Source organism: Pungitius pungitius, chromosome 20 (genome assembly GCF_949316345.1).
Source record: "Pungitius pungitius chromosome 20, fPunPun2.1, whole genome shotgun sequence".
NCBI classification, from domain to species: Eukaryota; Metazoa; Chordata; class Actinopteri; order Perciformes; family Gasterosteidae; genus Pungitius; species Pungitius pungitius.
The window spans coordinates 4,361,898-4,387,583 of record NC_084919.1 but is presented as its reverse complement, the minus strand read 5'-3'; the positions used below and the strand labels follow the sequence as shown (position 1 = coordinate 4,387,583).

Below are 25,686 nucleotides of genomic sequence, written 5' to 3'. Positions count from 1 at the left end.
GCGCTAAGGGAGAGGAATCAGGGTAGGGAGGGAGGGAGTGAGGGGAAGGGAGGAAGTCCACACAAGTTTTGTTTAAACAGGACTGCGGCCGGGCCGGGAACTTACCACGGTGCTCCATCTGAAGGTCGGTAGCCGTGGGAGAAGCGAAGCTAACGGGCGCAGCAGAGCAAAGAGGAGCTGGCCAGAGACTTCCCTACGGCCAGGAGCCACAGACAGAGACTGACAGAGAGGGAGGATTAGTGCTCCACTGGGCAAACACACAAACATGGCTGCTGAATCTCTGACCTGCCTCTGCCTTCTCTGCATCCTATCGGGGATCTCCTATCCAGCTTCTGGGGCCAGGCTTGGGGAACAGCAACAGCAACAGTTTCTGCTGAAAGTAAGTAACTGGTTTTGTTTGATCTGCAGGGTGTCTGTGGACATCACTATTGTGCCTAGCTTTGTGCTCACGCCTGTGTGTGTGTGTGTGTTTGTGTCGTTAGACGTACCCTGAGGCTAATGCTCACATGGGCTCTGACTTACTGTCCTCACCACTGTCATGCCCCTCCCTGGCAGTTCCCTAATGGAAACCAGCAGCCAAATGTTGAGCAACAGTTCAGGGAAAGAGACAGAGAGAGCACAGTGGACAGTAAGGGCATGAGAAAAACTACTGGACAAATGGTCTCTTAGCTCAGAAGGCTACAAAGAATACAAGCTAAGAGGCCAAACTCTCTTAATTCTGCAGACATTTACTTTAAAAATGAAAATCTTCAGTTTTGTTTTTGTTTTAGCAAGATTTCTGATACAATTTTATATACCACTTTCTAACCTGCAACATAATCATTCGCTTATGAACATCATCATTGTCAGGAAAAGTGCATGTCTGCCCTTTGTTTGTACACCACTGATTGGCCATTAGTATCAACTTTTAGGCTTGAAACTGCAGTTCTTCTTCATGTCCTGTCACAGACTTTTGACAGAAGGGTCCATTCAGACGGTAAGGAACTGAGAAGATGTTGCAGGTCAAAGGTTACTGAGATGGTTGTCCCTTTTTGTGATAGAGATTATTTTATTTTTCCCAAAATGTTTTTATGTGCTTACTATCAATGACTGCACATTTTTAGAATGAGATGTCATACCGTAAATGGAGAACTTCAACATTATCTTCCGTTACTCTCTCAAACTATAATTATGTGGCTGCTCAGGATGCTTTGGGGTCCACTTGTGTTCACTGGCCCTATGAAACTGAAACAGTGACTGTGCACCACATGCTTAGCCATTGCAGAGCCACAATTGGGGAATAAATACCCTGACTTTCTCTAGGTCTGGATGTTTCTTCATACGTATAAACAAAAATCCAGAGGAAATAGAGAATATTACGGTGTTCAATTCCCAAACTTAAGTAAACCAGCACAATGTAATCATATGCTCATTAATTTTTATTTTTATTTCCTAATCTCTTGAGCTTTCTTAAATTGAGGTAACCCAGAGAAAAGGCCTTGCCCCCCCCGCAGCCGGACTGTCTGTGTGAAGTTATTGAATTAGGATGAGATTCTCATGACCCCGGATCTGTCCCTTCTTGAGGATGTCCGGCATGGCTAAATCCAGTGTCTCAACCCCTCTTTGAGGTCAATATAAATACAGCAGCCAGTTGAGAGGCAAAGCGGAAATTAGATGCAATAACACTTAATCCACTTAGTTTTTAAAACTTGGCAGGCCACATGTACAAAAACAAACCCCCATACATTCAAAAATCAAATTCATGAGACAATCCCAATGTCATAGAGACCCTACGCACACTGCAGAGATGGCCTGGTCACATATTTTGGAGCTACATGACCAGAGGGCATGTTGACTTTGGACAGCGCTCAGCTGTAGAGTCAAATCTTGTTTTTGTGCTGGATTGCCAGCTGCATCTGGTTCGTGGTGTCCAGAAAGCATCCTGTCAATGTACAGGAAGTGCACTGACAAATGGGGAGAAGCAAGAGCCTCAAATGGAAACAGAGAGTGGCTGTATATAATGTGTTGAATGTCATCTTTGTCCTCCACTGTGGTGGGCAGAGTGGGAGGGCCTCGGAAATAGTCCACATTACTGAGTGTGCTCACAGTTGGCAGACGGCCGCAAATGCCAATGATTTTGATTCACATAATAGTTAGGCGTTTATTAAAGTAACCACTTGGGTTAAAATCCCTATTCAGATGTTGTATTAGGGCTCAAGAAGTGGGTCTTATATGAGTAGTGTAAAATGTTATATGTGAATAATTCAAATCAAATCACTTTATGTACAGCCCAAAATCGCAAATTAAAAATTTGCCTCAGAGGGCATTACAGTCTGTACACATGCGACATCCATAGAAAAGCAAACAATAGCCTGTGTTAACAACGTAAAATGTCACATAGAAATAATAGCGCGTGTTTAGTTTAGTTGTGCCTCGGATGCACAAAGAATGCAAGTCAATTATTTGTAACTGTTTAAATGTTCATCTGCCGGCCTCCAGCGGTGTCTGTCTGCATTTTGTTGCTGATAATTTGCTGTACCATGGGTTTATCAGAGCTTTTTCCCAGGAATGTAACTAGAAAGTATTGGGTGGAGTGTTTGGGAGACCACGTGTTGATTAATGGGTTTTAGGTTGGTCTTGGCTTAACTTTAGACAGGGTCAGATTTCTTCCATTCTTCATGCTACATTAGGCCTGAGCCTAATCTTCATATTTACTGACAAAGATTGGTATTGATCGTCTCATCACATTTCCTGAAAGTAGGTGACCAGAGAGGCATTCCTTTCAATTTTGAGGACTCTGAAGAAGCCGTGTGCGGCTTCAAGACCCTCCGCAGAGCCTCCCCTAAGCGTAACCTGTTACCCTGTGCTCCAGCAGCTGTTTAAGCCATCACACACTGTCACACAACTCACAGGCCTAAAGCCCTTCAAGACTCTTTAAAGTTGCTTCACAAATGGCAAGTAGTTTGGTATGTCAGTGCTTTCCCCACAAATTTGTGGTTGTTTGCTCCTGACGGCTTGGACTACCATTTGGGGATTGAACTTGTATCTTCACCGTTTGCATCATTAGCTCCCATTTTCAAGGAAGTGCTTACATGAAAGGTTTGGCATCTTGAATGTTTATCCGGCAGTGATGTATGGGTCTGGTCTCACTGCATGTGAACTGTAGGTCAGGGGCCGCAGAAAAAAAGCGGGTCTGCAGGACAAATCCGTGCTGCTTTTTCAAGAGGGGGATTTGCATTAGCTAACCAGAGAATCATGTCTTTGTCTCGCAAACAGAGATTAAGTCAAAGGAATATGGGAATCATAAGTAGCCATAGAGTAGTGTTTGTGGAATGTCTTCAGGCCGCTCTGGATGCATCAATGTCCAGCCAACTGAGTGGAATAAGGAAGTCAAATTATGGACTTCTTACAGACTGCTATTGTATCGTGAATGGTGTGGCTTCAAATGTTCAAAGAGGTTCAAAGGCGCGTCTGTGTGTGCGCGTGTGTGTGTGTGCGCGTCATTGCTGCACTAAACTCTGGCATCACACCGTCCCGAGAGGTGACATTCTCTAAATGTGTGGGGGCTGCTGCCATTCATTGAGCTTTTCATCACAACTGACTTAATGCAGAAATCATCTTAAAGGAGTCGCATTATGAACATTTTGTGCTTCTACGTGTTAATGTGGCTGTTGGTTTCCTGCTGCTTCATGATACACAGGGCCGAAATAAGAAAACAATGGGCTGTTTTAGATTCCAATGAGTTGAAGAGTGAGTATGTAGCTCCATCACTTACCCTCTCTGGCAGACTAACTACGATTTTTGGTGATAGTAAACAAATTTAACCGGTAATGTTGCCACAGGAAACCCAAATTCGTTTTCATCAAAAGATATATGTTTTAAATGACAGATCTTTGAGATTACCTTTATAAGTGAGAATTTTCTGTTCCACATGCAGGTGTGTGCAAAGGGATTCTTCCTGAGTGAACAGAGCATATGCTTGCCATGTAACTGTAAAGGCCACGCAGACTACTGTGAAGACATCACTGGCATTTGCATAGTAAGTTTCCATCCACTTTGATTCCCTCTGAGTCAGTATGTTCACTTTATTTCCATAACCACCAGACCAGTTTTTAATAATAATACACATGTTCTAATACTATTGAATTTCCCCTTTCAGAACTGTAGGGACCACAGTACTGGGGATTTCTGTGAAATGTGTGAAGATGGCCACATGCTCGCTCACAGTCCGGACGGACGGCATTCCTGCAGACCCTGCACCTGCCCCCTCTCTGTCCACTCCAACAAGTAAGCCAGTCTTGTTCCTGCAGCAGAGGAAACTGCGTGTCGGCGAGCTGTGGGTAATCCCACGAAAACGATTTCCACACTGTGTTTCTGTCCAGCTTTGCGGTGCGCTGTGACAAAGGAGGTGGCAGTCTACGGTGCAAGTGCCAAGAGGGCTACGCCGGACATCTCTGTGAGAGGTCAGCGCCGAGCAGAAAGTCTTCGTGAACAATATAAATGTTTGCCATGATGTGCTTGGTGCTGGTCGTCGCTCTGTATATCATCAATTCATCAATCAATCAATTTCCTCTCTCTCTGATCCAGGTGTTCTCCGGGCTTTTACGGTAACCCAATGGTGATCGGTAATTCCTGTAAGCGATGCAACTGCAACAGCAACTCTGACCCTAACCTGATCTTCAACGAGTGTCACAACGTGACGGGCCACTGCCAGCACTGCTGGGGCAACACCGGCGGCGCCAACTGTGAGAGGTGTGCCCCAGGTTTCTACGGCGACGCCATTAGCGCCAAGAACTGCAAAGGTGGGAGCAATGGGTTGTCTCGGGCGTCATAGACGAGTGTGACCCGTGCTTATCCGTGTTAAGTGGAGCTTCCATGTTCAAAAGTTATGTTTCGGTATTGCTGTGACATTTTTTCCCATTATATTATGGGTTGGGTGTCATTCTGATGCTGGAAATAAACTGAGTATCAAGGATTACCATACACCTTTTTGGAAGCCTTTTCAAGTCCAAAAATAACCCTCTCACCCTCTGCTTGTGACCATCATGTGACCTCTAATGTCCTCATTGTTGTGCGTGCTCTCTGTCCGTTACAGAATGCGAGTGCAATGAATGTGGCACCTCTTCATGCGACGACAGGAAAGGAGTGTGTCACTGCAAGCCGGGTGTCACCGGACGACTGTGTGACCGATGCGAGGTGAGGGGAACCATGTGACTGGTAAAAGGATTTCTTCTGGGAGACCTGTGGGAGGTTCAAGGTTTATATGTACAACATAACAACATTACAGAAGAAACGTAGTTAATTCCGTTAATTAGTCATTAGGTTGTTGACTTCTGAAAACCCCCCAGAAGTAGATAAATCCTATAATTGATGCGCAACAGAATTGTGACTAAATGAACAAGAACAGCCAGATGTGGGAAAGTAACAGCGTTTTTTCACTAATCTAGGAGGGCTACTTCGGTTTCTCCGGCTGTCAAGGTTGCCGGAGGTGTGAATGCGGGCCTGCATCCATTCGCCCCACCTGCCACCCCCTCACCCACAGCTGTCCGTGCCGCCCAGGCGCCGGAGGTCGTTACTGCGAGCGCTGCCTCCCAGGCCACTGGGATTATAGCTCTGCCGGGTGCCAGAGTAAGTCATCCTACATTCCTGCCGCTTGTCAAATGTAAAACCGTCAACGCAGATAACGCTTTCCCAGAGGAAACGGCTATGCTGAGTGCTTACGTTCCCACACCCACTGCCACAGTAGTGTGGGTGATGTCAGAGCAGGCCGGAGACGCTCTGCTGAGAGCTTGATGACATCACCACCCAATCTATATAAAACACACACAGACACAGCTGCTAACATGGTCCCACACTCAGCAAGACAGATGTGCAGGCCTCAAGCCAAACCACCATCTGTGAGTCTTTTCATACTGTATGCGTGATAACTGCCCTGAACTGTTTCCAGCTGATCAACAATTTAGGATTTCTGGCTTCCGCTATGATGAAGTGCATCTGCTTTTTGGTTTGTCTTTCCACAGAGTGTGACTGTGAGAGCGGCCACTGTGATATGCACACTGGAGAGTGCCTAGCAGAGGCTGCAACAGTCAATCTGTGCAACATCAGTGAGTGGGCCGAACAACTGCAACGGAGACTCAGTCGCAGCCGTTTTTTAAAATAGACCAAAAACACAAACTTGAAGTCTGAAGTTAGAGCATAATTGCAACTCTGGTGCAACGCTGAATTTTTCTTTCGTTTTAGGTTGTGATGAGTGCATTTGGCATCTAATCGGGGACTTGCGTATGTCCAATAAGACGCTGGACCAGCTGAAAGTCGGTGTGCTGAACATCTCCACTGGCGCTGCTGCCAACGACAGGCTCAAGTACTACAACTATACCGCCCAACAACTGCAGGTACAGACCCACATGGAGCAATGTAGACAATAACGTAAAACAAATACAACATGCACTAAAAGACAGGTTAACACTGCACCAATGAATATTTCTTCAGAAAAACAGCTGTGTTCTGTAGTGTACGATTTGTATCCAGCACCAAATGTGAAGTCATTGGGACGGGCTTGTGGCGCTGTACACAATCATTCCGGAAATGCAATAAAAAATCACAGATCATCAGTGTAACTTTCCTTTTCCTTGACATGTTCTTGACAGCATAATGCCCACCCGATGAATGAATTATTCTGCTTTGCGTCCAGAAACAGTTTCAAGGCTGGAGAAACAAGTCATCTTTGATTAAGCCTCAAACTCTAGAGCTTGAGAAGGCCACAGACGCTGTGGTGATGGACATCAAACAGCTGGGAGAATCGGTCAGTAAGGCCATCATTTAAAGCACTTTAACCATTTAATTAGAATAGATTGGACAAGATAAAAGGAGAAATCTGAATGGGGAAACTCACTGTTTCATTGACATCAAAATGATTTATGTTGTTAATCATTGAGACACACCAGACTTTATTGAATAATCCTATACAGAAAATTATGTTGTGTGTTTTTTCATATAAAAAAATATTGGCATTATGTAAACAAACTGGTATTTAACATCAATGTTGTTAACAACGTTGTAATTGTGACTAGGACAAAAAGTTTTTACCACTGTGAAAGGGAAAATAATATTGTTAAATGCTTCTTTGTAGCAGTGTAGCAAGTCTGTGTTATTTTTCCTATTGAAATACATTTTGAATCAGTTCTGAACATTTGCATCAGATTAACTACTGTACTATACTAATATTCCAAAAAGGGGCTTAAAATGGCTTTTCCTCATATGCACATACAGTATTCTCTACATATCCTCTGTACAGTCAGACAAACTGCTGTGATGTATTGTTTAAGTAGTATTATATATATATATATATATATATATATATATAATATATATATATATATAGCCGTCTAGACCTGCAAATAAAAAATGTTGGGGGTTTTCCAGGAGAGTGTGGTGAAGACGCTCGGGATGATACTGCAAAACGACACGCTTGAGACCGTCACCCTGGCTGAGCAGCTCAGCACAGACCTCACTGATCTCAACCTACGCATTGAAGGTACCCAAACGCTCTCACAAAGTTAGACTTTATTTATAGTGCAGACTGCATGCCCTCATCTTTAAACACATTAACAGTCTTATTTTAATAACTGCATGGTGCATCGTACATAACGCAAGCGCATTCAAGGCAAACCAACTATTTACTCGTTAAAAAGCACAATGCGAGGTGCAAAGGTCTCTTAATATGCATAGCTGTGTTAGTTTGCCTGATGAAGCAAACTATCTCCAATTCTGTCTTGAAGCAAAGTAGGGGCCTGGCCCGTCACTCTTTAGATGGGAGATTGCATTGTTTTCTTTGAATGAAAATCTATTTTCTACTACTACTACACTTATGTGTTTAGATTCCTAACGTGTGTGTAATTTGTACGTGTGTGTGCACAGAGATGATCCATGACTGGGAGCTGTACAGTGTTCACCAGGACGTGGACCCGGAGGTGGCCAGGCAGAATACTGAGCAGGCCTATGCAATGGTGACCTGGATGAGGACATTGGATCTGTCCCCACGAGAGCCCATCGCCACCGACGAGTCGACTGAAGCCCATGACCGTGAGGAGATACACAACACATCACAAAATCACTTGAGTGCAAACAAAAGGCAGAAATGTATTGTTATACTAAGGTGTCCCTTACAAAATTCTAAGAAGTTTACGTCTCTGTAAACTGAGGTCATCTGACTAAAAATTAGAGTTGGTAGCAGGTTAGTATTCAACGATTACTTTAGAATTTGACTTAAAGTGAGAGGGCTATTTGAAGATTCACCTGTGAATATCGTACCTAGTGCCAGGCTTGGGGGTGAGGGTCAATGAGTATGCTTGAGTTGTTTTGACTTAAGTCCAAGGGTTCTACGGGTTTATTGGTCAGATTATGTATATGTGGTGAATAAGAGTTAACCTCGACAACAAAATGTGAAAAGATCTGCATTATATTTTGAATTGTCACATGCTGCCTATATATATTTGGGGTTTCCCTTTACATTGATGAAGACATTTCCACCAGAATGGAGGAAATGCATGCAGAAAGTATATTTCACAAGGGAAAACCCCCACAGTAAAAGTAACACAACCAATTTGTGCTGAAAATACATTACAGTAAACCAAACTAGTAACACAAGTAGTTAGTAATACGTTATTGAAATGCCTTCATTCCTCGTGTTTCCAGTGCTGAGGCGCATACGTCAGTTGGAAAAGAAGTTGATGATCACGGACGGCCGCCTCTCACCCGTCAGGGAGATTCTGTCCCGCTTCTCCGCCAAGCTGTCGGACGCTCGGGGCTTCCTGCAGAAAGCCGCCGACACAGTCCGGGAGACTGAGGACGTGAACAGAGCCAGCATCCTGAAATTCCAGAGCCGTGAGGTGATTTCCCAAGACACACCTCTGCTAAGAAAAAGAGAGCATGTCCGAAGTCTTTTAACGGTGCCATTCAAGTGCCGTCAACAGAAACACAAAACCATCTGTGGGCGCTTGTGGACTGTTACATTAGGAGGCAGGCCCAGGGGGAGCAGCAATACAATTCATTTTTTTCCACAATCTAGAGCCTTCTTACAGAAACATCCCTCTATTTCCCTGTTCTACAGAAAAGTCTTTACTCTAAAAAGAGAAAAAGAGAGCCATTGGGCTATACTCAATCATGCAAATGGCAGCCCCGAGGCAGGGATTTAAAATCCAATCATTATCTATTACAATTTTATATTAATAGAAAATAAAAGTTCCCCACAACGCCACCTAGTTTGGGGAGTCTAGGTCTCCATAAAAAAAGTTTATTTTGTGCCGCTGGGTGAACAGCATGGATCACAAGACATGAATTTAGTGAAAAAAATTAACTCTTAACTAACCCATATTATTAAATAACAAAAACCCATGAAATAACTGCAATTATATGGTCAGATGTCCAGCAAAAAATTAAGAGTTCTGCCCTCTGTAGTGGCTGCGATAATTGGAAGGGAGAGGAGATCCTGTCCAAAAAAAGTGTTTTTGCCTACATGACAAAACTAAGATGGTGTCTCAAGATGACTTGATGGTCAAGGTGGAGATCACCTTCTCTGGTGTATCCTATTTCTGGGCTTGAACCCAGCTCGATTTTCTCATGTTTACTTCATTGTGTCCCCAGGCGAAGCTGCAGAGGTTGGCCGAGGACCACGCCACTGTCAACGATACACTGGGAATAGCCAGAGGCTCCATCTCTAAGACAGAGAAGTCTGTGGCTGAGGTTGATGCAATGGTTCAGGTGAGGCCTACACGACTGTGAGGACCTAGGACCATCAGGAGGGAACCATGGTCACTTCAAATGCAGAGGTTGTTTTTTTAGAATGGAAATAATATCTGGGTCCCTGCTGTCCAGTGATGCTTAGCTTCACTCGCAGCGTTATAATTCATAATCGAATGGACTGTGATATAAGGCTGCAGTATCCCGCATCTATCTAGTAGATTGCATTTCATTTATTCATGAAATGGATTCCTGAGATGCAGCATGTGTTGTATCTGAAACTGGCCAATTTGATTTAGAAGCAATTTGTGAATGCCAGAGATTGAATCAGCAGCTCTCCTGTTTTAGTCAAGTAGCTCTATATTAAGTTACTTTGTTAAGTACAATAATTTTGATGTAACAATGTTAGATTGGTCAAAAGAAAAAACAAAGATAACAAAGAAAAGCAACTCTACATAGATCACTGGGGATTCTGAGATTAAGACATGAATGCAAAGCGGGGGGGGGGGGGGGGGGGGGTGGGCCTACAAATAGTAAATGTGTCTGTGTGTTTTGCTGGTCTACATCCGCTCAGAACGTGACCGAGTACCATGCAGCGATCGATGGCGCCAACCAAAGGCTAATGGAAAAGACCGAACGTCTCTCGCTGGCCGACAGATATCTGGTGCAGAGGGCCGATGAGCACGCCGACGAGCTGGACAGACAGGCCAATGACTTGGAGGAGTGAGACACTCAGTTACAGTTATTTGCCAAAACAATCAGACCCATGACAGGAGCAAAGGCAAATGCAAACGCATCAGTACATCTCTCAGAACGTCTCTGCCCTGTCTGGGGCACTGAAAAATGTAAATGTTTTCAAATTTAATGTAGGTGTAACTAAAAACTAAATCTTTTTAAAATCTCAGTAAAAATGGTCCCTTTTTAGAAATCTGCATACCGTAACATACTGCGTATTGTGCATTTATGGGGAGGAAGTGGGAGGGGGATATTTTTATGTACAAATTGCTGCATACAAAAGTTTAATATTCAAAGAAACCAGTGTGTTAGAGGTGATAATGTATATATATATAAGTAAATCTGTGTCATCGGGTTTTGAAAGAAAAAGGTGATTGAATTTATAGCACTGAATATTTATGCATTGAAATTATGTATCTGAATGTTTTTCAACGTTAAAATACCTCAAAAAATTCAACTGCAAAAAATTCAACCGCAAATAATTCAACGTTAAAATATTCAACTGCAAAAAATTCAACCACAACATAAATTCAATCACCTTTTTCTTTCAAAACCCGATGACACAGATTTACTTCCATACATATACAAACAAACACCCAATGCAACATCATCTCTGTTCCTTCCCTTTTCTGATGGACCTATAATCCATGGTTGATATATTGATTAGTGAAGCTTTCATTTAATATGTTTTTATGAGAACTGGGAGTTGTTGATGCTGTTCCACACAATGTAGAAACACTCAGGTTTGACTGCAACATCTGTCCCCCTGTCTCCACCAGCGATCTGAGAAAGAGTGACGCCAATGGCTTCGTGCAGAAAGCCATAAGTGCAGCCAACGTCTACAACAACATCGTGAAATACATTGATGATGCCAACATCACATCGCTCACCACCCACAACTTATCCCATCAAGCTGAAGACGTATGTGAAATAACAGAAATACACCGTACTCATTCCCTGTATTGCTGGTTTAATACTGCCACCTTGTTTTTATGCGTCCCATGTTTCAGGCCATCACTGGAATAAATACGCAGCTTGAGTACCTAGTAAGGCAAAGCAACAATGTTTTTAAGGAGTCTGTTTCATTACATTCAGAACAAAAAGGTATGTGGCTTTCACAGAATGCGTAAAGTGTTTTTTGCAGCTATCCACAGTTCCTTTAACCTCAACTATGTCACCATTCAACAGAGGCCGAAGACGAGGTGGCTGACAAGCGCAAATACATCGAGGAGACCAAAGAGACCGTGGATAAAAACACCCAAAAACTTGCAGAAATAGTGGAGGATATCAGTGGAATTTATGCAGGTAAAGCAATATTTTCCTATAAAATGTGTAAACCCACAGCGGGATGAGAAGATCTGATTTTGCTAGTCAGTGGTGTGTTTAGAGGAGAGTCAGTGGTGCGCTTGGACTAGTACAAAGGAGAGAGGGAGAGATGGAAACTACAACTATAGATCCTGTTAGACTTCTGTTTCTTTGTTTGAATTAAAAGGGTTGCTCCAACACTATGTTCTAAATCCCCACTCGACAAATACCGGACTTTCAGTCAATGGCGCTATGACAATTTAGGTACCCCAGCATCGATTCTGGACAGGGTTATAGTGTTGGTTTAAATTAGTCCCATGTATTTTATCCTATTATCCAACGGCGGTGTACTTTTTAAGTAAAATTTGGGTTCAATACATAACTGGCGTTGACTTATCTAGTACGGTAAAGTAGCTGAACATCCACAGGAAATAGCCTCTTGAGTGAAAGTCCTGTGTTTGTTTGACACAACCAACTCTCTCCCTACTACATCTCCGTGTCTCACACTGACGTAGATGGGATGGCATTAGAGTTGGTTCAAACCCAGCAGTGACTCATGCGTACACAGGGTGCCGTGGAGTGTGGCAATCAGACGCCCAGGTACGCGAGTTGGTAATGAAGCAGGTTGGGTTCACCCACATTGTTTAGGATGAAATTAGAAAAAACTCTTTTTCTCCCACATGGATTTGGTATTATTTTTCCAGGTTATGAGATATGTTTTGTGCCTGTTTTTGTCGGTTAGAAGAACTTTTTTTTTTAAATGACCGCAAGTCATCTTTTCCAATTGACAATGACTGCATCAAGTATCACTTGATTTACTCCATATCACCTTCTGCCTCCATTACAGACAGAACACCACAGCGACTGGAGTTTACCCTCAGAGTGGCTGAGGGGACTCTCAACCGCTCGGCAGAAGTCCTTCAGACCATCAACCCCATCAGCACCAAAGTGGAGGAGTGGGCCAACAACATGAGAAACAACGACTACTCTGCAGCTGCTTACGAGCGGGCTGTCCTTTCTGCCGGTGAAGCAGGTAGAATTACTGCTGCACCACATGTGTTTGACATTTTAAAGGTCCTCGCTATGAAATCACTATTTAACAGTAAATGCAAAATGCATTAACCCTGTTTGCAATTTCATGTTAATGTTAAGTTTCTTTATGCCTTTTTTTTACACTTGTCTCAATTCTCTTATTTTCCTGTCATTCAATGTGCTTTTTAGTGGACAGCCTGAATGTGCTGGTTCCCAGGCTGCTGGACAGGCTGAAGGTGGTCGAGGAGAAGAAGCCTGTCAACAACGTGACCACCAACATCATGAGGATCAGAGAGCTCATAGCTCAAGCCAGGAGTGTGGCCAAGAAAGTGAGTTCATCATTGGGAACATGCCTACAATATGGTCAATTTAGGACCAACGGTGCATTGGTATTTGTTGAAGTTAAAAAGAGCACCTCGTGGCTCTTTATCACGGCTCCAGTGGTAAGGTTCCAAACATCAGTCATGAACTGTGTAGAACAAAACAATGTAGAACAATAGTTTTTGTGTTGATTTTGTGTTTTATTTACTTACTTTTGCCAAGCAAATAAAGGTCAGAACGTAGCCGAGGCTGTTTCCACATAATTTCTCTGTATAATGTATTTGTGACATTAGAATGGGTGACCTCCTTGCTGTTTGTTGCCAGACGTTACACTGACAACTCTACACCTTTTGGGAATTTTATAATGACATGTATTATATTTCCCATTCAAAGCAATCAGTCAGCTGTCAACTAGTGGGTAAATAAAATTGGATTAAATGTGAGATACTAATAGCTGATCCGTATCAATACCTATCCCAATAACCATTCAGTCTGAAACCTGCTCTGGATCAAGTAATAGGAACAATAGGCTGACAATAGGTACAATTCTTTTAAAGATCAACAATTCAGTACATTTGTATGTATGTATTTATTTGTTATAATTAATTTACACATTTAGGATAGCAAAGCAACGTTTAAGGTAAGCCTTATGTCACGTTACACATAAAAAACAGATCAGTGGATTCCAGGTTGTAACTTTTGCGATTTGTTTAAAAACGTATGGCAGTAAAAACTGATGTTGATGTCGCCATGAGCTCAGAGCCACTGTTTTTCTTTCTAACCCAGGTACAAGTGTCCATGAAATTTAACGGTCAGTCTTCAGTCGAGATTCATCCTCACAGCAACCCAGAAGACCTTAAGACAGTGACGTCCATCAGCCTTTTCCTGAGAGTGGATCCTGACAAGGATCCTATAGAAGACCGTTTCATCTTGTACTTGGGAGACAGAAATGTGAGATATACATGGAAATCTCTTTTAGTGGCTTTGTCGTATGTGGTAAATAGTTACCATAAGTTACTATTAAGGTTCTACACTTCTATTGAGCAATTGCTCACCCTGAAACCCTCACCATAAACCTTTACCTTTTAAGGCTGCCAAGAGGAACCCATCCTAGGAGGTCCAGAGGGTACACTTTCATATTCCACGGGTTTCATCTAGAAGCAGAGATACTTCATGTGACTAAAGGGTCAACATTAATTGGGTGCTGTGAAATCCACAACAATCACGTTTCACAATCACACGTCTCACTTCAAAGTTGGACTTCATTTACATAAATACTATTATAATACGGGTAGATGAAATCCAGTATTCTGATTGGTTGAGAGTGAGTCACAGGGGGTACATTGTGTTAGCAATAAGGTACGAGAGGCTGTACTTTATCCTCCAATAATGTAACAGTTCGGGGGGGTTTTGTTTGGCCTGACGCGCAGCGACCCACTGTTATATTCCAAGTTTGAATAACGTAAAATATGATAATTTCTCTGTTGGAAACTCTGTAATCAGTTGTGAGCAATTGTAAATTGAATAAACAAAGTCCATATTGGGAAAATTAATAGTATAGTATAAACTCACTCACCTTTCTGCTTTTTTTGTTTTGCTCACAGGGTAAGAGAGACTACATGGGGCTGGCCATCAAGAATGACAACCTGGTGTTCGTGTACAACCTCGGGGGGGAAGATGTTGAGATCTCATTGGGTTCAAAGCCTGTCAGCCAGTGGCCCGCAGTCTTTAACTACATCAAAGTGGAGAGGTAATGGCTGCAAATTAAAACCTTTTTGGGAGTCTCTCATATAAACGGATCCCCCTGAGTAACACATACAAGTGATTTGATGGAACTTTTAACAATTTTCTTTTTTTTTTACCAATTATATTTTCACGTATGCTGTAATTTCAATGCAGCAGTGCAATCCGTCAACATTTTTGCCTGATTTAGGAGCGGTTTTTAGTCCCCTTCTTGACAACCAGCTTGTCATGGTTGGTCACAATAAATCCCATAGGTAATGTGGTATCTGAAAGAAAAAAACGTCGGCAGACAACGGCTGTCAAAATCTCAGTGAGTACTAATGCTCCTTTGTGAACTTTGCTCGCAGGCTGGGCAGACATGGAAAAGTCTTCCTGACCATCCCCAGCCAGAGCTCCAACGACGAGCAGAAGTTCATCCAGAAAGGTGTCGCTCCAGGCACGGACTCACTGTTTGACCTTGACCCTAAGGATATTGTGTTCTTTGTTGGTGGCGTCCCCCCAGAAATGAGGGTAAGGCCCTTTTCAACCTTTCCTTTGTATACAAAAAAACCTTTTTTTTAATAAATGATTATGTGTTTCTTTTATTTCTTCTTTACCCAGCTTCCACCTCTTCTGAGTCTAGCTCCTTTTGTGGGCTGTATCGAGTTGGGTTCGCTGAACAATGACGTGTTCAGTCTATACAACTTCAAAGAGACTCACAAAATGGACGTTGTTGCATCAACTCCGTGTCTCAGGTATCAGCTTGCGACTGTTTGCTGTCACGTCTTACCCCATCCTTGCCACCTACCTACTCTGTATATTGTCTATGTGCCCTGTCACCTCCAAATTCCAAGTACAGTGCACACTGCAGGCTTTGGAGTTATTGGCAGCCTGCTAGAGTTATACTCCTTCCGTCATTAACTTTCACAATAATGGAGATAAGAGAAAACTGACAAAATAGCATACAACACAATCAAATAGCTTACAATAACTATCTTCAGACAGTGGAAATGACGGGGAAAAACGTGCTTTAACTCTGGAAACTTGACTTGAAAAGAGGGAGAGTGATGACTCTTTAGACTTGGAGAGTCTAAATGTTGGCACTTTAAGACCTAAAATCATTATCCATTAAATTCACAAAACCATTAGCATATAGTAAAACTGCCACTCTCGCTTTGTCACTTAATACTTTTTTACAGTTGAATTTCCAATGACACTTCTAGGACGAGACCTTGACACATTCTGCACTCTGGATAAACTTTTCTCCTTCTGTTTTCTCAGGTACAAGTTGGCATTTTCCCAGAGTCGCATTGCCAGCTACCTGTTTGATGGAACGGGCTACGCACTCATCAATAATATTGAGAGGAGGGGCAAATTTGGTGTCGTCACAAGATTTGATATTTCCGTGCGAACCGTCGCCAACAACGGTGTCCTTTTACTCATGGTCAATGGGGTAAGTTTAAAGACTCACTCACGGTGAAGGTAAAGGCCTAAAATATAGTGATATACATTAGCTTGAGTGCAGCCTGAGTGTGTACAGGCTGCGCATGTGTGTTTATGCATACCTTGTTTGGTACATAGTTAGTTTTCATTGTTTATTGTAACTGAAAAGTTACAGGTAAATCATAATGTATCATATTGTCTTCTTTTTTTTTCTTTTTTTAGGATAATTTCTTCCTTTTAGAGTTAAAGAATGGCTTCCTGCGCCTAATGTACAATTTTGGCTTTAGCAAGGGGCCACTTCTCATGGAAAATAACTCACCGAAGCTGCAAATAAACGATGCGCGATACCATGAGGTAATTCTCCTCTTGTTTGTTTATTCAGTCAGACAATTTCACCTTGAGCATGTGAATAAGTTTTTTTTTTTTTTAACTTCTGGGCCGTTTGCACAGGTGTCCTTAATCTACCATCAGTCCAAAAAAGTTATCCTACTGGTGGACAAGAGTCACGTTAAATCATTGGAGAATCCAAAAACCACACTGCCGTTCTCTGATATCTACATCGGAGGGGCTCCCTCGAGCATTCTCAAATCCAGGTGAGTCACTCAGAATCTGAACTGGGTATCAACCAGTTGGAAGAACCAATTTTTCAAGGAGCCCAACCTCCATAGATAGGGCAGTTGTGCTCTTTGAAAAGGACCAGTCTGCCCTGTAAACTAACCACGGCTCTCTATATTATGGGTTCACCCAGTTTATCGCGTTAGCTGCGAATGGCACCTTGCCCCGACGGATCTGGTTCATCACAGTACCACCTCCTTGTGCAAATATTGACACTTCTGGTTACCCCCCCCCCCCTCTCCCCACCCCCAAAAAAAGAAGGTTGCAGCCCAATAGGATGCTAGGATGAACTTACAGTCCTGTCATGTGTTAAAAACTAAAATTCCAGATTTCCCAGTTTCGACCTAAGGGGTGGGGGCAGATAGGTGACCACCTTGCAATTTGCCGGCACAAGAAAGATGTATTTTATATACATACAACGTCACTAGCGCAGTTTATAAATTCCCAATAAGACAGTGACCATGTGTGTGTCACTACAGGCCCGAGCTGTCTGCTGCGGTAGGCCTGAAAGGCTGTGTCAAAGGTTTCCAGTTCCAGAAGAAAGACTTCAATCTGCTGGAAGAGCCTGGCACCATTGGTATCAGCAGCGGCTGCCCAGAGGAGTCCTTTGTAAGTGCTCCCTCCATCACTTCACACACTGTCAGCGATTATGGACTGCAAACATCCCCCTAGAGCAATTTAAAAAAAGAATAATGTGAGTTTTCTAATCTGTAATCAACAAGTCTTAAATATTCAGCAATTCAAATACAGTGGTCTGTGGGGCACTACTAAACTGTAATGCGTGACTTTAAATTGTACTTAAAATGGCACTTATCTATAACATGTTTTGAAACTGCTTATTTGATGAAAATTGTACTTTCTTGTTACTTGTTCTTCTGAGTTTGTATCTCTATGTGGAAATGCAAAGTCGCTTTGGATAAAAGCGTCAGCTAAATGACATGTAATGTAATGTAATGTAAGTTGAACAGGGGAAGGAAATAGGTGATGATAGTGAAATGTGTTGTTGTCGTCGTGGCAGATGTCCCGGAGAGCTTATTTCACCGGAGAGAGTTACCTGGGATCCACAGCAAAGATTTCCCCCTTCAGCAACTTTGAGGGAGGACTCAACTTCAGAACGCTACAGCCCGTCGGACTTCTCTTCCATCTGAATGACGGGGTATACGCGCATGTTTGTTGTAATACACATGGGAGGGGGTAATGTTAGCGATGTTTATTAATGCAAAATTTGGATTGATTTAGGGGAAGACATTTCTTTGTGCAATTTCAGAGGGTGTGGGGTACTGTCCGAGGAAAAAAACAAGCATCATTTCGTCATAAAAGCCAATCAAGATTGTTCTCCAATGTGTAATTATGGTGCTACGTGATAGCCACTACCTTATTTTCTCCCACTTCAGTCTGATGAGTTGAGTATCTCTCTGGAGAATGGAGCCGTGGTGCTGAACTGCAGAGGCACTCGAGTAAAATCCCATAAGAAACAATACAATGATGGAAGGACACACTTCTTAGTGGCCTCAGTAAACAATCAGAAGTAAGTAAGTGTTCTCTCTCACGACACTGGGGTGACGTCATCAAAACGGGATATTTTTGTTGGCAAACAAGAGAGGTGACACACAAACGGGTCACGCATAAAGCTCATACTCAAAGGGTTTCTTGTCCAGCCACAACACGCACACTGGGATAAACCGTGAGGTTCTGCGCACCCACAATCATGTTTTTTATCCTGAGACACATTTGGCCTGTAATATATGAATATGACCATGAGTATCACAATTAAGTGACTGACTTTTCACCTTAGGTATTCACTAGTGGTGGACGACAAGGACAAGCAGGAGAAGAAGCGTCCATCATCTGCCACAAGACCCTCCTCAGGTTCTGAGGTGAAGACCTTCTATTTTGGAGGTTCGCCGAGCAGCAGCTTGAAGAACTTCACAGGCTGCATCAGCTACGCCTACATCAACAGGTAGATCCCTGCTGAACAGTCCCTACAGCGCAAAGTAACGGGATGCAACTGATTCATCCTGCAGGTTACACTAGCCTGTTCATCCAAAAACACTTTAAGGATTGTTTAAAGCAGGGGTGCCCACACTCTTCAGGCTCGCACGCTACTTTTCAACTAAGTCATGGCGATCTACCCTCTCCCCTTTGATGACCGGCAGGCTGACGGGGGGGGAGTCAGCCTGGGTTTCTTTGGAATGTAACTAAATGCGTCCGGAAGTAAGCAAGGATTGCTAATTAGCATTAGTTTTGGTCATCTCCCGCGGTAGGCCGCGCATGCGCAGATGCTTGGTACAAGCCTTTGGGTTTGAGGTTTGAGCTCTCTTGCATGTATGTCTTCAGACAGGACCGGGACATTGAGCCGGAGGACTTCCAGCGATACACAGAGAAGGTTCAGACGTCCCTGCAGGACTGTCCAGTCCAGCGCCCCCCTGCTGCTCTGCTGTCAAGGCACAGGGAAACCACTTCTAGAGCCAAACAAGGCCCATCACACAAGGTAAAACAAAGAGTGGGGACTTTTTATGGTGTCTTAATGTAGTTGCGACAAGCCGCATCATCTTGACTTTTGACAAATACCAACATAGGTTAGCAGGGAGAAGTCCACCTTACCTTTGGGCCTGATGGAACTGAAGAGTGACGACCAGGAACCACCAGAGTTGAACGTCGAGCGATGCTACTTCTCCTCAAGTCCCAGAGCGACCCCCCAAGCCTTCCACTACGGCGGCCTCGCCAACAGCAGGCAGCACTACACAGATCTCCCTGTCTCTCTCTCCGAGAGGTACGTCGAAAACAAGGAACTCACAACAAGTAACCTTTGGGTCGAGTGCGTTTCCAAAGCTCCTTGGAAGGGTTTTGTTTTGCACGTACAACTTAAAGCGCCTTTCACCCATCAGGTCCCACTTCTCGCTGTCCATGAAGACCCACTCGTCGTTTGGCCTCATCTTTTATGTGTCGGATGTCGAGGAAGACAACTTCATGGCTCTCTTCCTGGCCCACGGGAAGCTCGTGTACACCTTCAACGTAGCAGACCAAAGAGTGAAGATCCGGAGCGAGGAGAAATACAACGACGGTGCTTGGCACAATGTAAGTTCATGAGCTTATTCCGTCAGTCGGTGTTGATCGGATTCATGGGCGGATGTGCACTTAGTTATGTGTTAATCATTTCTGAGGTGATTATTTCTTTCCCTTCTCCTGCTGAAGGTTGTTTTCATCCGTGATGGGAGCACCGGGCGGTTAATAATTGATGGGCTCACATTGCCGCAAGTCAGAGTTCAGGAAGGCAACATTTCCTGGAATGTCAGCAGCCCCTTTTATGTCGGGGGAGTTCCTCCAGAGAAGGCCCAAAAGAATATTCAGGTATGGATTCAAATGTACGTGGAAGGGATTTAAATATGCAGAGAGTGGGTTGTTTACAACACCCAAATAGTGTATCATCCATGTATGCAGTTCTCATTGAAAGGGTACCCTCTTACAAATTTATTTATGAACAGTATAATATATATGTTTTGGGGGAATTTTGCAAAAATCTTCTACATAAGGGGAAGAAATTAATGAGATTTTCTTGTAGAACAATGTGGAGAATAGAGTCAGGATTGCAGCGGTACTTTTAGTATTCTGTATGATTTAACTTCATTTCAATATTTTAAATTTTCTCAACATTTTTACTTTTTAGTATAAAAATGCAATACAAATGTATAATCCCACATGATGTAATTTGATCTTTAAACCCCTGAGTTGAACTGAACAAAGATGTGTTTTATTGAGTATACAACCTTTTACTTGTAAGAGGAATTTAATTGATTAATGACCTTCCAAATCTTTCGTGAGTTAAATATCTACTTGAGTTTAGAAAAGAAAAACCCAATAATGATTACCTAACCTTCTTATATGCCTTGTCCCTTAAGAGAAACTCTGCGTACAGCTTTACTGGCTGCCTGAAGAACATTCAGCTCGACGGGCAGTGGCTGTCCTCCGTGTCGGAGACTTTTGGGGTGACCCCGTGCTTCGAGGGACTATCTGAGGCGGGAACATACTTCTCAGAGGGAGGAGGATATGTCATCCTGGGTACATTTTATTGTAGTTTGTTAATGGGAGAATTCTATGCTTATGAACTCAGAGATTGAACTTTGTGAATCTTCTTTTTTTCCATATTGTACATTGGACAAGTGCTTGCAAAATTGAACATCTGTTATATTACACGGCTCATTGGATTCTCTTTTGGGGAAAAAAAAAACCTCACCAGCCCCGCTACTCTCTCACCATCCCTGAGTGAGAGAGCTGGGTTTAGGGGAACACGATACCACCGGTGCAACTGTGGTGAAATTGTGTCTCTGCCAAGAGGGGAGCAGCGAAGGGAGGGAGGGAGGAGCGGTGATATCCCAGAGGAATTTTGGGAAACGTGTAATTTCCCACCTGCTCACGCCGCAGAGAATCTTGCCTGGATAATGTGGTAAAGAGGTGAGGCCCGGAGCGCGCGAGGCGCCCCCCCAGAACTCACTCTGTCTCGTTCCCCTCTGCTTCTCGCCCCTCAGATGAAACATTCGACCTGGGGTTAAAGTTTGAGCTAGCGATGGAGGTGCGCCCCCGCGTGGCATCGGGGGTGCTGCTGAATGTGCGCACCGCCGAGGGCTACTTTACCATGTACATTCATCAAGGGACGGTAAGTCATTGGCCCACAACATAAATTGTGCAGATCAAAAAGCCCCCCCCCCCTTCCAAGGTATGAATGTAATGTGGCCTGTGTTCTTTCAGGTGGTGGTTCTTGTAAACGATGGGTCTCGTGAGTTCTTCACTAAAGTGTCACCGAGAAATGGGCTGTGTACTGGCAAGTGGCACAGAATCACTGGTAAGGATTTAAGAAACAGAAGAAGATTAAAAAGTTTTGTTCTATTTCCACGGTATATTTTTATGATAAAGGTTTATAAAAATCTTTTAAATTCAATCATTTTACTTACTGCAATTATTTACACTATGGTATATGAATAATTTAAATACCATTAGTAATATCTTTAAAAATGGTAACTAATATTATTAAGACCCAGAGCTTTAGTTGTATTTTAAAAACAATTAGTTTTAGACATCTGGACAAATATATATAATATATTGGCTAAACTGTCTCCTTCATCCTTGCTTGATCTCAGTGATACGGGACGCCAACGTCGTCCAGCTAGATGTGGACTCTGAGGTCAACCACGTGGTGGGTCCTCTGGACTCCAACTCCACACATACCAAGAAGCCATTGTTCATTGGTGGAGCTCCAGGTGAGCCCAGGAACACATTTCTAATTCCCTCCTGTCATTTACATCCATTCTCGCGTATCTCTAATCATGCGACGCACTCGTCCCCCTCTCAGATGTCTTCCTCCCGGAGGGCATCGCCACCAGGAGCCCCTACGTGGGCTGCGTGAGGAACCTGACCGTTAACAACAGCCGAGTGAGCTTCAGCAAAGCCGTTCTGGCCAGTGGGGCGGTCAGCGTCGGGACCTGTCCCACAGCATGACACTGCCGTCCACGCCTTCGCCATCCCTGATACTGACGAAATACGTTAGAAAAGGCTCTTTCTGTCAAGCATAACCATTATGAGAAGCAGCACCACTGTTTGTCACAGTTTCTCTCTTCCACTGTAATCTTTTCATTTATTTTTCTAATATTTTATTTGGGAGCTTTTTTTAAATGACAATGTCTCATGCCAAGAATACGCTGAAGTTATCTTAAATTAAAAAACTTGCAGTATAAGATGGAAGCGCCAGGTTCACAACCATCAACGAGAACCTATAGTGTATCCGTGATTTAGACATTTGACATTATAAATAAGATGTTTATGCATTTTATGTTCCACTATCCCTTTTTTACTCACAATGACACTTTTTTGTACAAGCTCATGCTCAAAACATTTCTTGTCGTACTGTTTGATATCTGATGAATAAAAGACATTTCACATCCATATACGGCATTTTGATTGGAAGCGTTATTCCCAAAACGGGGGATAATTTATGTAAATTTGCAACAATTTATGTAAATATGCCAATTTTTGAAAAAGACTAATCTGTAAAACAAAATTTGCTCTGCAATGGCTAAACTTTTACCCGTGGAATATTACATTACATGTCATTTAGCTGACGCATTTATCCAAAGCAACTCATATTGCATATTATATTATTATTATTATAACCCATGTGTTACATTTGGCCTGGGGAGCAATTAGGGGTTACTCAGGGGTTGCTCAGGGACTCTTCGACATGGCACATGGGGCAGCCAGGATCCGAACCGCCAACCTTGTGGCTCCCAGCGCATGACACTACTCCATGCGCCACCAACGCCCCATTCTTAGCAGTTAGGCCAGTGTGTAATTACATAGGTCGCTATGACAACCGTAGACTGAACCAGCCAGCGAATAGCTCATTTTGTATTCTTAAAAAGTTTGTGAATGGTTATTGTTAGAAAATTTCCTTCAACGAGAGGTCACTCAATTTCACCAGGCATTAAAACTCTGTGGTTTTGGAGAGAATTTTAGGAACATCGTCCATGCGTCTATGAACGTGAATAACTCAATTATGTTAGGTGGTTCTTTGCATTGTTTTTTAAATCTCTCTTAAGCAGAAATATTCTCTATTATTAAAATTAAAACTGATATTAAGTCGTTTGGACTCCAATATATTTTTTCATTTGTGAACTGGATATGTAGGAGTTATTAGTTACACCTGACTGCCATCTTGTGGCAGTATACGGTATCGCCATTAAATCAATTTAATAGGTGTGCACATTACAAAACATGGCAAAATAAGTTAAACTCGGAATATATGTAAAGAATTGAAAAATAAAACCTCATTCTGAAAATAAAAACTATCATGGAAAAAGATTATGCAGGCCATCAACTTTGACTTTATAAATGGAACCTTTAAAGATTTTTCCGTTTGCTGCTGCCTTTAACTGAACAAGATTCAAGGAGGAAGTGGATGCTTTTTATGGTTTATTTCATTTCAACTGCACTGCAACTTTTATTCTATTGTTATTGTTATTAAATGTTATTAAAAAATGTATTCATTTTTTGCCCTATGTTTAATGGTTTTATGTGAAGCATTTTGAATTGCCTTGTTGTTAAAATGTGATGTGCCAATATTAAATTAAAATATTAAAATCCTGTCTGGAAAATAACAACAGCTCTTGGTATTATTTCCTAGGGGGGGTCTTTTAAAGAATGGATTTTTCCCTACATTGTGACCTTATCATTCAAAAATGACCTGTAAAATTGTCCTCATTCCATTAACAACATGATGTATTGAGCACTATATTATGAACACAGTTTCACAGTGCTGGTTTATTCTTTTCAGAAAAAGGTATTCATTCTTGGGTCATCTTATGACTGTAACAACATATTGAGGAATCCCGTAGCCTATGAATTATAAACCATACCATCCTCCTCCACCGTCTACAATCAATCGGCATCTCCGGCACAGCACTCCTCTGGTTCACTTCATACCTCTCCGACCGTCACCACTTTGTCTCTGTCAACAACTGCAACTCCCACACTTCCCCTGTCACCCACGGCGTCCCCCAAGGTTCCGTGCTCGGCCCCCTCCTATTTACCATCTACATGCTTCCCCTCGGTCGGATCATCCGCCACCATGGACTCAACTTTCACTGCTATGCTGACGATACCCAACTCTACATCGCCACCAAATCCATCACCCCGGTTATCCTCTCCACCATCACTGACTGTATCTCCGACATCAAAACCTGGATGGACAATAACTTTCTCAAACTCAACAGCAAAAAAACTGAACTCCTCATCACCGGCCCCAAATCTCTCCTCTCCTCTGTCCAGAACTTTACCCTCCACATTGACGGTCACAATGTCACCCCCTCCCCCTCTGTACGCAACCTCGGCATCATAATGGATTCCACTCTCTCATACCAAACGCACATTAACCACATCACTAAAACATCCTTCTTCCACCTCCGCAACATTGCCCGCCTCCGCCCCTCCCTTACCCAGTCAACAGCAGAAATCCTCATCCACGCATTCATCTCTTCCAGACTCGACTACTGCAATAGCCTCCTCTATGGACTTCCCACCACTCATCTCCAAAAACTGCAATACATCCAGAACTCTGCTGCCCGCCTACTCACCCATACCCGGTCCAGAGAACACATCACCCCGGTCCTCGAACAGCTCCACTGGCTCCCTGTTCAATATCGGATTCAATACAAGCTCCTCCTCCTCACTTATAAGTCCCTCCATAACCTGGCTCCGCCCTACCTCTCTGAGCTCCTGCAACAACACCAGCCCACCCGCCACCTCCGCTCAGCAGGCACCAACCGCCTCACCCCTATCATTCGCACTAACCGCCGAACCCTGGGGGACCGAGCCTTTGCCATCGCCGCCCCCACCCTTTGGAACTCACTCCCACAGCCCATTAGAAACTCTGACTCACTACCTTCCTTCAAATCAGTGCTCAAAACCCACCTGTTCAAACTAGCTTTTTCGTAAACCGCCTTTTTTGTTTTTTTCCCCCATGTAAAGCGTCTTTGAGTGTCCAAAAAAGCGCTATACAAGTTCGATTTATTATTATTATAATTTCCAGTGCAACTGTTACCAATTAGATGTGGTTATTAGAGCAATACTTACTTTGAGTATGAATGCCCATAATTTCAGCAAGTAAGATTTGTTGAAACAAAGAGATTTGTCATCTCTTTACTATTGTTTAGCAGGGTCATAATTCTACTTTAGATTGTGTGCTGTTTTTTTTTTAAAGAGCCTGCTCCTAATGTTTTATGCAATATATTGTCGCTTAGAAACCCG

General features: G+C 43.0%; 1 protein-coding gene across 1 annotated transcript; it reads left to right on the top strand.

The window, feature by feature from the left end:
• Positions 1-22,827, top strand: lama4 (laminin, alpha 4). The gene is made up of 40 exons (XM_037449659.2): positions 1-379; positions 3,917-4,018; positions 4,139-4,266; positions 4,362-4,442; positions 4,567-4,781; positions 5,075-5,175; positions 5,427-5,607; positions 6,000-6,083; positions 6,220-6,371; positions 6,671-6,781; positions 7,402-7,513; positions 7,897-8,061; positions 8,674-8,867; positions 9,622-9,738; positions 10,292-10,440; positions 11,232-11,373; positions 11,463-11,556; positions 11,641-11,757; positions 12,605-12,790; positions 12,979-13,118; positions 13,897-14,061; positions 14,715-14,860; positions 15,201-15,363; positions 15,454-15,587; positions 16,114-16,285; positions 16,498-16,629; positions 16,726-16,868; positions 17,370-17,499; positions 17,909-18,046; positions 18,285-18,418; positions 18,686-18,850; positions 19,228-19,381; positions 19,470-19,663; positions 19,779-19,968; positions 20,086-20,241; positions 20,790-20,949; positions 21,417-21,544; positions 21,637-21,730; positions 22,026-22,145; positions 22,238-22,827. The coding sequence occupies exons 1-40, from the start codon at positions 266-268 to the stop codon at positions 22,381-22,383; spliced, it is 5,649 nt and encodes a 1,882-aa protein (XP_037305556.2). The 5' UTR covers positions 1-265; the 3' UTR covers positions 22,384-22,827.
• The last annotated feature ends 2,859 nt before the right edge of the window (positions 22,828-25,686 follow it).

Excerpts from the sequence above, each read along its gene's own strand:
- lama4 (XM_037449659.2), top strand. The coding sequence starts at position 266 with ATGGCTGCTGAATCTCTGACCTGCCTCTGCCTTCTCTGCATCCTATCG. Across the intron at positions 13,119-13,896 it reads CCAGGAGTGTGGCCAAGAAA|GTACAAGTGTCCATGAAATT; the intron begins GTGAGTTCATCA and ends TTTCTAACCCAG. Across the intron at positions 19,969-20,085 it reads ACGACGGTGCTTGGCACAAT|GTTGTTTTCATCCGTGATGG; the intron begins GTAAGTTCATGA and ends CTCCTGCTGAAG.